Here is a 13,455-nt window from a genome sequence, read left to right on the forward strand (position 1 = left end):
TCCAGTCCCTGCATATAAGTAGAGCAACACCGATCTGATATTAATATCTGCATTGGCACCGATATTGATAAATTCTACATCTGGTATCAGTGTGCCCGAACCATAAGAGCAGATCTATTTAGTTTAATTTTATGGTTTGTAATGTCAGGCTTTATTTATTTTACAATATATTTAGAATATGTAATTACACTGTATGATCCTTTTGAAAGAAGGTTTGTTCCAGTTTATTTTTACATATTTGTTTCTTTAATTTTTCTTTTACATTGGCTGTTCTGCTAATCACACTGACTGAACACATTCAAATTGTGCTGTTTTTACATGTTTGTGAAGCTTTTGGTGCTTCAGAATATGCTGTACTGTCCAGACCTATTGGACAAATTTGTAATTCAGTACATTTATGTCTGTGATAAAATAATAATAATAATAATAATAATAATAATAATAATAATAATAATAAAAGCTTCTTAAGACAATTCAGCTGTTTTTCTGTATCGGATCAGAATCAGCCGATACTAAACTTCAGATATTGGTATCGGCATAAGAAGTGAAAAAAGTTAATCAGTGCATCCCTGTATAGAACACCAGTTTTGCAGTCATTTCCTGTTTTGCTACTTATTGACACTTGTGGCGTCAGATTTTTTAATGCTGTTTGTTTTTTATTTAGATAAAAAAAGTTATTCATGCATTGATCTATGCAGCAGAGCCAGAACAGGAAGTGTTGCTTTTCTGCAATGCTTACCTGAAACCTTGTGTCTTTGTGAGGCGTTTTCTATTTGAGGAAGCTCTTCTATTGTTTCAACCTTCTTCCTTTCACTTCACAGGACATTCCCCACTGATAGCAGTGATGGAGAACACAACATGGCCGTACGCCGCATATGTTCCCCAATACCTCCTGCGTGGTGATCCCTTTGCTTCGAGGCTCTCCAGAGAGGCGGACATCATTGCGGCTTTTTACATCTGCATCATAGGTGAGTTTCCATATCAGCCAACATCCACCTCTGCACTGCTTTCACATTTCTTGTCATTCCACACATTGCACACACCTCTTAGCAAAACTATTTAATGTTTGGGGTTTATTTTGGTGAATGCGATTTCTTCAGTTCTTGGAAAATTCCACCCAAACTTAGTGCAACATGTCATGCTGTCACTGCAAGATAGAATATTACAGTTAAGAGTATAAAAACTTAGTAAAACGGTACATAATTTCATATAATTAAAAGGACAGCTGTAGTTAAACTCCAGTTGGATCAGTTTGTTTAGTGAAATTTAAGGAAATAAGTGCACACACATGTGCATCTAAAAATTGTGAATATTGCCTAAAATGCAGTATTTCTTGACAGTCATTTCAGAAAGTGAAACGACCATATAAAGAAATTCATGACGCAGAGTAAAACATTTTTACCCTGCGTAAAAATGTTTTAAGCTATTATTTTTTGAAATTTTAATGACTTGGCATATAGGTAAAGATGGATGTTTTGAGCACAAACATCAGGTCAGTTCATTTCTCTGCACTGTGACCTGGTTGCATCTCCTTCTGTATGAATTACTGCATCAATGCGCCGTGGCATGGAGGAGCTCAGCCTGTAGGTGTAATGGAAGCCCAGGCTGCTTTGATAGCTGCCTTATGCTCATCTTCATTGTTGGGTCTGGTGTCACTCATCTTCCTCTTGGCAAAAGTCAAAAGATTTCCTATAGGTTAAAGGTAAGCAGAGTTTGCAGGCCTGTAAAGAACAGGAACATCATGGTCATTGAATCAGCTTGTCCATCTGAACTCTGGTTTGGTTTTGTTGTTTTCTTGCCCTCCCTCTCAGGCCACCTCCACATCCCAGGCCTGTTATTTTTTTGTTTTCCTTGTTGTCCTCCTTTTGAGGCCCCCTGTTCCCACCTGGATTGGGTTTGGTTTTGTTCCTCCTGCCTAGACTCTTTGGGGAATGTGTGGATGTGGGGGACTTTCATGATCTGTAGGTGGTTGGACTTTAGTTTCTTGTGTATTCTTGTATATCGAGCTTCATTTGATTAGTGTTCCTTTCTATCTACTGTTAATGTTAGCTTCAGGTTTTTTTTATTTTTTTTTACCTTTCATTCAAGGTTTTCTTATGTTTCGGCTTTGTTTATCTTCTTCCCCTCCAGGAACCACGAGTCTCTGTTTTTAAGCGGATTTGGTGCTTTTCTGTAATACAGGATATAGTAGTGTCTCAAGGATCAGATGCAATGTTCTAAGAGTAGAAATCATTTCCTGTCTCTTTTGGGAGAAATATAATGTTAGATTCTATTATCAGTCAGCAAGAAAGATATACAGTGTGCAGTCTATTAGTCTAATCCAACAAAGGGAATATTAATCAGCTTCACTCAAAGATGCTGCAATACAGTGCTCTGAAAAAACTATACAGGTGAAGAAGTAGACTTCTGTAACAAAGTGTTCAAAATAAAGAGGATATTTCAGTTCATAATCATATTTATTGAAACTAAAACATACCACACTAGAGTCATGTCAAAATAATGTTGAGCACAGTGCTGGAGGGCTTTTGGTTTGGGCTTGTTTTGCACCAGGACCAATGAATCAACCCTGACACACTTTCCTTAGGACATCTAAAGAGTGGAGTAACCTTTTAAGCCAGCTTCCTTCGGTCTTCTGGCTGGACCTGGAATGTCGTCCCTCTGCACTGGACACATAAAAATGAAAGGTCTGTGAAGGAGCCTATTTTGTTTTTAACTGCGCAAGTGATTTTTTTTTTTCAATGTCTGATTTAACAGTGTTTTATTTTTTAATGCCAAATCTCTTTTTAATATCTTTCTAAACTGTTACCATTTTGGCTCCATACTCATCCTTTGCCTTTGAAGAACTGCAGTCAGAGGTCTGCAAATACTTTTAATTAGTAGCATTTTAAAATAGCCAGGTTAAATTGGATTTTTTTTAGGTCTGATCTAACCTGTGCTAACGTAAAAAGTCCAAATGGATCATTTTTTGTCAGCAGAGCAGTGAGTCTCAGTTTTTGGTCATAAAAATTGAAAAATGTCAGATGCTCAAACATCGACTGTAAAAACTTTCCTTCATCTTCAAAGGTTCTAAGTCTTCATCGTGAACAGCAAGTTGAAGGAATGTTCATGCATGGATTGGTTCTTCATAACTGGTTCAACTCCAGGTGGATTAGGCAGAAAATTGGAACACAATGCGTTTTTTTTTTTTAAGTATTGTTGGGCTCTAGTGTCATTTATTTGAAAGTGCTCACACAGGAAAGTAGGTAATGAGAGAGAGGGAAGACATGCAGCAAAGGTCACCAGGCTTCTTCAAAAGGCTTCTTTATGTTGGTTGTGCTTGATCCCTGTGCCACCACAACACCGTGTGTAGTTGTATTTTAGCCTGAATAAATAACAAACCCCATAAATACTAACTAATGCAAAGAGTCTACATGTGACTAATTTATTCTCGGTATATACAATACTTGCAGTATTGACTAAAGAAGGGTGTTAAAGCTTTAGTCTTAAGGGTATTTTATAAAAGTAAGGTTTTTCACACAGAGGTAGAGCTCACATGCAGGTGTTCTATCTAATCTAATAGTTCTCTCTGAATCAATGACAGAACAAGAATAACTCAGCTGCTGCACACGCTGAAGTCTTTTAGCTAATGGAGTGAAAGACATTCTGCTGATTTGCCTTCATCTGCCCTGGAATGTGAGTGTGTTGGCTTTGATTTATCAGGTGTGTTTTCATGTCCATCAGTTTAATCAACCATGTTAGTTAACTTTTTAGACATTAACATTCCTCAGATCAGCGCAAAAAAAAAAAGAAAAAAAAAGAAAAGGAAAATCCTTCATAGAAGCAGATGAACTTGATGCACATGTTGTGACTTTATGGGCTCATGTGAAGAGCTAATATCTGACTGGAACTAACACGTTCTTTTGAAACACATATGCAATAAATAAGCAGTGTTGGGCTCCATGTTAACTCTGGAGGAGCTGCAGGGGTCCACGGCTCATGTGGGGAAAAAAAACAAAAAACATTTGTTGAGAGCACACTAGAGTTGAGCGTGAGGGTGATAATGCATGTAGGATGACTTTGACTTCACAATCAAACAGAGATTTTGTAAAATACCTAAAGTTGGTGTTTGGGATAGTCTTCAAATTAAAAGTACAAAAACAACATCAATATATACTTCCTGTTTGCAGATCTGAAGGTTCGAGGATTTGGAAGTTCCTCTCTCTCTCCTCATATCCTGTCCGCATTCCATTGCTTATTATCTGAGTATAGGAGTGAGGTCTGCGGGGTGGCTGATAGAGAGGAGATTCAGCTTGGTGCTGCTCTGTTGTCTAACCACAAAAAGCACATTACTAAATCTTAATTAGCGAGTTGTGAAAGGGAACGGCTTTTGAAGAAGATAGCTTTGTTTCAGTGGGATGAAGACGTCAGCCATGCAAATAACTACACTATAAAATGACCAACAGGCTCCACTGGCCAGTGTTTGTGAAGGAGGAAAACTAGGATAAATGGAATATGTTCTGATAACATCTGCTAGACGTCTCTCAAGACCCAGAGGCCGTTAACAGTATCGCAGCACGTGCTCAGCAGCTAGAGAAAACCCTGCTATTATACACTGTTCAGTCTGATAGAAACATTAAACACTGGAGAAGGTTAAAACTGACACAGGAGAGCAAGTTCACCAAAAAACATCCATTCATTGGACATCTTGGTAATCTGTGGGTTTTGCAAGTATCACAGTTTGGTTGAGGTGGATGGTGCAAGAAAACAAAATTATATATATATTTTTTCTGTATTAAAGCTGCCTTATGTAAATTTCATAAAAAAATATATGTTCTTTACATATTTGTTAAAATTATCATTACATCATGACAGTATAAGACAGATAATTTATGACAAAATCTAACTTTACTGTCTTCTCCCATTGCTCCCAGTACTAACTGCAGAAATTCACCACTCAGAAACAACCAATGAGAGCCAGGAGGAGGGTCTTAGCGCTGTCAATCACTCTTGTGCTTCTTCCCTCCTTACTTTCTGCTAAACTACAGGTGGTTTACCACAACATAGCTTGCCACAATTGCTAAGGCTAGTTAGCATGGCCTTCGATGACAGTTTAAAATGATTTGCCTGCAACAGTAAGTTGTTTCTCCGTCATTTGTACATTTAGCAGCGTGCATGAGGCTGACTGACCGGACTCCTTCTGGCTCTGATTGGTTGTTTTTCAGTGGAAGTGGTACATCTTTGCAGACTGCACTGGGAGGAGGTTTTCACAGATTATCCTTCTCATACCATCCTGCCACTACATGGTGACAGTTTTAATAAATATGGAGAAAATATATTTTTTATAAAAGTTGCATACTGCAGCTAGAAAAGGTTTAAATGACAATAGCAATACAGTCTCAAATGTATGGCTACATTTATGTATCACTGTTCCAACACAAACCTAAAGAACTGAAGAAGTCATAAAACAATAATTACAACGTCAAACTCAGAAAACATCTAAGGATCAGTAAAAGAATACTGACTGATAACAATAATGGAAATTTGCTCTTTCTCTCTCTGGTCAAACTTTTCAGATTAGACAAGCTGATGAGTTGCTATGACGTCCTACTATGAGACACACAAAGAGGAAGTAAAGAGTTACCCAGGTTCTCCTGTGAAGATCAAACCTCAACAAACTTGGGTACTTAGAAAATGAGCAACAAAGTAAAGGTGGTTAGACAGGTTGTCCTTTTAGCAGGGATTGTTTCACCTGCAGGACCACAGAGTCTGAACCCTAGAAACCAGGAGCAGTGTTGTCACAGTCAGAGGAAACTTCTATAGCAAGTTAATCTACAGTACAGACTGTGATCTGCTTCTCCCACAGGGATCACAAGGGTGATACTCAGGCTGGGAAAAATCTAGTTTGTGTATATTTGATTGAAGAAACCAAATATTTGTGTCGCTTTGGGAAAAAAGAAAAACATAATAATTTTTTTTTTTTTTAAAGTCTATTAAAAATATTTTTATGGCAGACTTTTTAACAGATTATGTTTCGCATGGCCACAAGAGAACCACTAAATAAAGTTACCCAACAGGGTTAGTGCTGGGGCGTTAATAATTTATTCACCAGTTTCTGATAACAAAATAATCTTTTGTATCTTTTACTGGTTAGACTGTCTCCAAATTAAAAGAGTGTAACACAGTGTCTCACTTTTGCTTGATGGCCGTCAGGAGGATCACATGATGATTCACCCAGAGCAGTGAGCGCCAACCGCAGGAGGAAAACCTTCAATACTGAAAAATATTAAGAGATGACCAAAGTTTTAATGTTGTATCATATTTCTTTTATTTAATGTAACTATTAGTGAATGTTTATGAGTCTGATATCTAAACGCACTTCTGGAAGAAATTTTTTTGCGAATATTGTGGGTAGAATGTTTTTATTTACTTTGGTTTTAATTTCTTATTTTGGTAACACTTTATTTGAAGGGGTGTGCATAAGACTGACATGACACTGTCATAAACATGACATAACACCTGTTAGGAACATGAACGAGTCCTTATGAATGTTTATGACAGTTGTCATGAAGTGTCATTCGGTAAATAATGAAACTTTTAATGCAAAGTTGCCTTAAAAGTTGCATTAAAAGTCCATTAAAAGTTCCAACTTTGCATGATTTTGTAAATAATGACAATTTAATGCAACATTGGCACTTTTAATGGACTTTCACTGAGAGCAACGTCCTTCTTCATGAAACGAGTGGTGTCAGATTTTAGCAGTTGCAGGATTTCACTTTTGTCTTTGGCAGAAGGCCACGAGTCATCGCTTGTTTTGGTTACCTTTACCCAGACAGTTATATTCTCCAATCTGCTTGGTGGTCATTCAAACAGAAATAGAGTTCACTTCAGCCAAACCAAGGCCAAGGTTTTTAGGTGGGATAGAGTTGCTGTTTAGGTCCACATCGGAGTTTGCTTGTACCAAATGAACCAGACTTTCTAGATGAAGGAACTAGTGTTTGACTGAAGTGGACCAAACAGGGCTGGTGTGAAGGCGCCCAAATGAAGCAGGTTCAGCTGCTGTACATCCAACAAAAGCAAACAAAAGGCAAAACTGATTTCACAGTATGTTCAGTTACTGTCAGAACCATTAGACAATTTGCTTGTGAGGAGTTAACGGTCTGAAGGTCTACAATTTTTTATTAACTCCTTCTTAATCATGAGTCAGGCTAGAAAGGCAAAAAAAAAGTCTTACAGCAAGAGTTTAAATGACATCTGCTTAGTTGTATCAAATGTGAACATTAGTAAAGTAAAGTTTTCAGATTTTTTTTGTGCAATTTCTGTCCTCCAAGGTCCTGACATACACAAAGAACCAAAGGTTCATGAGTCAGAGCAAAGATAAACGGAAGCAATGTCATTTTGTATTTACTGTGTGAAAATGACTCGTCAAGCTGCAGTTCAAAATAAAAGCTAAATAGATATCCAGTGCTGCAGTATAAAGGAAAGAGAAGGGAAGGTCATGGCTGCCTCAGTGGAATAAAGGGCTGGAAGATTACAACTCTGTGTGTGCATGCATGCGCACACGTGTGTGTGTGTATTCATCAGAGTGGACACATTAACAACCAGGGTCACAGAGATACTTGGTATTCATATTCCTGGCTGATTTACTGCTTCTGGTTTTTCTTATCTTTGCTAATTCATCTTTGTAAAATAACTCAACATCTGACAGATTGGGCAGAGCGCATCTGTGAACATCAGTTTTCAATTCTTGGCAAAGACTTATTAGAACTTAGATTTGGACTTTGACTAGGCCATTCTGACACTTGAATAGGCTTTTGATCTAAACGCAGTCGTAATTATCTTTCTAGCTCTCCTCTTCTCTTTGTCCTGACCGGCTTTCTTTGGCCCTGATGCAGAGCCTCATCCCCACTGCATGATACTTCCACCACTGTGTTTCACCACTGGAGTGGCATGTTCTTTGAAGTGTTGAGAGTTGAATTTTGAAAAGTTACATTTCACAATTGCATGGTTTAATTGCAAGCCACACATTTCAGATTTTTGTTTGTGAAAACATTTTAAAACCTCATTCATATGCCATTTTGTCCTGGTTTGCCACATAAGAAACCCAATAAAACACACTGAAGTTGGTGGTTGGGAGTATGTGTGTTCCAGTAATCATTCTGATGATTCATATGTTTGGAAGCGTTATGACTTTGTGATCTAGTTGATTTTATTTATGTTACGCTTGTGTGTTTTTTTTTATTCCCCTTTAAATATTGTTTTGGGCCCTCCAGTTCCAGTGTAAAGTGTTCGTTCTTTACCTCATTTAACTAATACAGCAGGATATTGAGCAAGACATGGAATGCATTTTATTTATCCTTATTATTCATCCAAATCGGCCAACCTAATTAGGAGGACCAGGCGGAGGGGTTAGACAGTTCATCCCGTCTCAGAGTGTTTGTCTGGTTTTTTTTACGAATAACTTTCACATCGACCCACAGCCCAGCTTTGGCAGAGAGCCTCCATTCGCTATTATGTTCCTTCCTCGTGTATCATATGAGTACATGGAAATGCGGGAGGTGCACAGTCCGCTCATTGTGGCAGTTATTAAATTAATTTCACCGTGAGTTCCCCTATATAGTCACAGCGATGAATGTGGTTTATTCAGTTAAAGGAATGTTTGTGCAGATCAAACTGGCTGAATGGGAAGCATCTGATGGGAAACAGCTTGGAGTTGGAGGCTAAACTGCTCAGTCTGTGGGGGAGATGCTGCAGGTTTAACTGTTTATTTTTGGACTGCATTAAAGCCACACGTCCACTTAATCTGCATGTGTCTGCTGGTGATGGTTAATGCGTTAAATTTTTCCAATAACATGGAGGTGACTGAGGCAGTTGGATCTTTAGCCTGGCGGTCTAAAAGTGGGCGGATTCCGGCTTCATCCTGCCAGAGGTCGGTTTGCCTCTGCGCACGGCAGATTGCCCCAAGTTTCCAAGTTGAGGTTATGGTGTAAAGCAGCGTTCTTCAAGTGAGGGCCATAAAAGTTCAAAGTTGAAGGGAAAATGAGAAGAAAATGAAAAAAACAAAAAAACAAAAACAAAACAGAATCCATTAAATTTTTACATAAAATCTTTTTATTTATTTATTTATAATGGAATCTGATCTGTGTTCTGAAATGTTTAGTTAAAATAACTTATTGGAATGTTATTTGGCGGTGCTCTTCAAATTGCACTAATACAATTAACTATGACAGGATAAAACATAAAAAAACCACAAAATATATGAAGAGCCTTTAGGGCTAATTATGTTGTTCTTACTCTCATCATTTAGATGAACACTAAAAGACACAATAAAAACCTCATAATACTAAAGACCACAATTCAGTTTTCAGTTGGTGCTTAATTATATTTTTAGAATATATTCCTTTCATGTAACATAAAATGTCCAGGTCAGAGCCATGCTATCCCCCAGACATCGGCTCAGTGCGGCTTTGCAGCTCCTTCGTTTGGTTTCATGGCTCTCTGGTGTGCTGTCAGGTCCCACTGGACTCATTAACATCCTGGTATTTTCAGGCAACAGCAGCTAATAGGAAGACTTTGATAACTCTTTGTTCATCACCTGCCAACCACCGAAGCACAAATAGCCTCCATAACTAATTAGCATTAGGCTAATTAATGTCTTTGAGATGCATACATGGGTATAAAACATTACAAGGTACAAAAAAAGAAATTTTACACATCATACCTCCATAATATTCCTCATGTATTTTGTATAAAATTAATTATATATATAAAGTTTCCTTTTAAGTGTAACACACTGCAAGATAAACATAAGGGGCAGCATTATATCATGTGTGTTGTGTTTTCTCATCATTTCTTGTATTTAATATGTGAAACATCAGCACGACTACGAGCCACCTGCCAGCTGAGGTTTGAACATGGCTGTGGTTTATCTCCTTCTACTTCTCCAAAACTCCACCGTCCTTCTAACTTGGTGTAATCTACAATCACTTTGCCGATGGAATCTTAGATGAAAAACTAACAAGAGGTTTGATGGCCTGTTAATAGGTAACCAAGTTATCCATGCTGGTGAAAGTTTTATTTTTTCACATTCTAGCTCCAATTAGGATTATTCTGGTCCTGCAGCTAAACGCTGACAGGAAGTGACTTTTCTTTAAAGATCTGAACACAAAGAAGTAGCCTGGTAAAAACAAGTTGTTCCTTACTTTGCTTCGTACAAAGGGTCTGGAGTTTCAACTATTGAGAAATGATTGCTTGCTGCTAACGTTTGGCTCTGCAAGCTGAAGTAAGCTGCGCGATATGAAGCTTATCGTGCTACATCTTTGCTAGCAATAAAGTATTTTGGAGGTGTGGCCAACATGGTCTAAATGGCTTTGTTCTCTTCCTCCACTGTTGTCGCCAAACTACAACCACAGGCAAACTATATTTCTAAAACAGCGCAGAAAAAAATCTATGCATCTTTTGGAACTCCTTCTGTTCACTGATTGGTCAGGATGAAAGCAAAGGGAAAATCTTTAGACAGAGGACTGAAGGGAGATGACAATAGAGTGGAATTGAGGGGAGGGCAATTGCCAGGCTATGATACAAGACTTGAAGAAAAAAGATTGCCATACAGTAAAACTTTATTTCTCTCTTGACAGGAATCCTGTCTGCAACAGGAAATGGCTTTGTCATTTATATGACCATCAAACGCAAGACCAAGCTGAAGCCTCCTGAACTCATGATCGTTAACCTTGCCATTTTTGATTTTGGCATATCAGGTAATGAGAAACATCTGATACATGTGTCTGGTTCATGCTAACACTTACAGCTGATGAATGGATGGTTTTTGAAAGATTATTGCATGTTTTGACATTCACTAAATCTTATACAGGTGATATAAAATGTATACACAGCTTTTTTAAACTGCCTTATCAAAGCCAGGGCTTCTATCTTTTGGTATGACCTTCAACTGACCTTCATGCTGTTAAGCCCTCAATTTTTTAAAGGAGAGTGGGCCAAATTTTCCCAACTGCAATGTAAAAGTGTTGGTCACTGAAAACAACTGATGGCAGCCATTGGCTCCCAGGGTGGCAGAACCTGTTATTAGGTTTAGGCGGTAATTACCTTTTGAAATGGGCCCAAGTTGGCTTAGCAAAAAAGAAGAAACCTGTAAGGGAGGAAGATATTTTTACCAATTCCAGAAAGCATGCTTATGTTGCCAAAACATCCAATGACACACAATGCATCTCTCGGCTTTCATACTGTGCAGCTGATGAGCTGAGTGGAGGCAGCTATGCACAATCATTTGCTGCACACATGAAACAGAGTGGAACCATAGGAGCTCTGGAAAGATGACATTTTCAGTCACAGGTAGAAAAGCCAAGCTTACGGCATAAAGCAAGAAGGAAAATCAGTCTGGACACCCAACAATAGCCTGTGGGCTTAACATGAATCTTAGCAAAACTGAAATATTCAAGTAAAAAATGAACTTACAATAAAAAGCTTAATTTCCTTTGTGGTAAGGAACATAAAGGATAGATACAAATTTACACTCACTTAAAATGACATCAAACAAGCATGACTAAGACCAAAGAGCTTTCTGGAATCTTCAGAACGAAGATTGTTGCAGATTATGAGTCTGTTAGGGGATATTGAGATAGATCAAAGTAATTTGAAAATCAGCTTTTCCATAACCATAACCATACAGAAAGCAGTCTACAAATAAAGCAACCATCAAGGTGCTGAGGTCTAGCCAACCAAGCATTTTCACCTTGAGAGGAGGCTGCAAGATGCTGAAAGAAGTCTCCAAAAACACTAAAATCTTATCTGCTGACCTTCAGAAGGCTGTAGCTCATGGGTGGGCAATCCAAGTCTTCGAAGACCAGTGTCATGGAACTCTTCGATGTCTCCCTGGTCCAACACACTTCAATTAAATACCCAAGTCACCTCCTAAGTGCAGTCAAGTTATCCAGAGTCCTGCTAATGACATCATTATTTGACTCAGGTGTGATGAAGAAGAGACACACCTAAAAGTTACAGGACACCGGCCTTTGAGACCTGGAGTTGCCCGCCCGTGTTCTACTGTTGATGTTGAAGAACCTGCCTGGATAATCTGGAAGACGCAGTAAAGAGGAACCATGGCACTACGAAGGCCCCAACATACTCGGGTGTACTCCACTACACAGAGGACCACGCGTAATTGAGACAGACTCACTGTGGACTCAAAGCAGACGTCCACTGGACACATTCATGCAAATGTAAATGTTTACCAACACTTACACATACTTGGTATCCCACAGTAAACTGCCCAGCAGGAAGCGGCGTTCACATCACACTAACCCTAACCCCAACCATCTGCACAGAGAGTGCGTGGAGTCTGGGTGGCTCACAAAATATGGAGAACACAGGAGTCTTCAGTCTCATTGGTTCATTTGTTATATTCTTTGGTCAAATGAGTCCACAATTGAATTATTTGACCTCAAGAACAGAGAAGATGTTGGCATAAACCAAATACAGCATTCCAGGGAAAGAACCTCAAACCATCTGTGAAGCAAATGACTTTGAGTGCTGCTGCAGTTCATCATAGAATCCACCACAAATTTTACCATGAATGCCTGAAACCCACAAATACTTGTGACCTCCACTTATTATTACCGTATAACCATATAATAAAGCAGGATGGGAAATACCAAGAAATTTATCAAAGACAGTCAGAGAATGAAGAAAGGTAAAGTTCAGATTTTTATCTTCATGAGATGCAGTGGGGTGACTTGATCATTCTCTTATTGATGAATTAATAACTATAAGACATCAATGTAAGAACATTTCCTTTGAAAGAACATAATGTTTAATGGGCTATGATAATTTTGTATGACTGTTTCTTACATCTGTAATTAAGGTCAACCTCTTTGTTGTAGATAAAGGGATTAAACACTTTGTTACTTTACAAAGTCCTGCTGACTTCATGCGTTTCAAATCCTCCCATGAGCCAGAGAGTCTGTGGAGAGCCCTGGCCCGGCCCACCTGCTCTGTGAAGTTCACAACATCATCCAGTACTGGTTCACTTCCTGTCACAAGCCCCGCTGAAAAGTCCTGGATCTGAAGGAAGTTCTGATCCAGCTTCCACTGACAGATGTTTAGGGAGCAGAGAGTAGGGTGCACTGGGATACCACTATGCCTTTGATTTTCTGCTGATTCCTCCATCAGATGACCAGCTGTCATGTTGTTTACTTTAATTAAAACTTGTGCAAAGTAAGAGAACACAATGAGCCGTCTCTGTTCGCTTATCAGAAACGGTATTGACTGATTTATAGTCAGGTGTGACTTGCATATATTATTTTCCTCTTGATGATGCACTTTTTGACAGACACATTAAATTTTAATTCATACCAACGGACATCAGACAAGGAGTAAACATTGTACCATCTGCAGCAGCGAGGAAAGATAAGCCCAGACCAGAAGTGAGACGGCCAGAGCACTAGGAACGAGTCCGCAGCTTGA

At 38.7% G+C, this 13,455-nt stretch overlaps 1 protein-coding gene across 2 annotated transcripts; it reads left to right on the forward strand.

Annotated features, from left to right (window-relative positions):
* The first annotated feature begins 826 nt into the window (after window positions 1-826).
* On the forward strand, window positions 827-13,215 carry LOC106942237 (opsin-5-like). Of its 2 annotated transcripts, XM_015025467.1 has the most exons (4): window positions 827-968; window positions 2,585-2,684; window positions 10,614-10,733; window positions 12,873-13,215. In XM_015025467.1, the coding sequence occupies exons 2-4, from the start codon at window positions 2,648-2,650 to the stop codon at window positions 13,055-13,057; spliced, it is 342 nt and encodes a 113-aa protein (XP_014880953.1). In that variant the 5' UTR covers window positions 827-968; window positions 2,585-2,647; the 3' UTR covers window positions 13,058-13,215. The 2 variants fall into 2 exon arrangements, with proteins under 2 accessions (XP_014880953.1, XP_014880952.1); XM_015025466.1 differs by lacking the exon at window positions 2,585-2,684.
* The last annotated feature ends 240 nt before the right edge of the window (window positions 13,216-13,455 follow it).

The sequence above is a fragment of the Poecilia latipinna genome, unplaced genomic scaffold, assembly GCF_001443285.1.
Source record: "Poecilia latipinna isolate Pla-1442-1.1 unplaced genomic scaffold, P_latipinna-1.0 Scaffold4136, whole genome shotgun sequence".
NCBI lineage: Eukaryota > Metazoa > Chordata > Actinopteri > Cyprinodontiformes > Poeciliidae > Poecilia > Poecilia latipinna.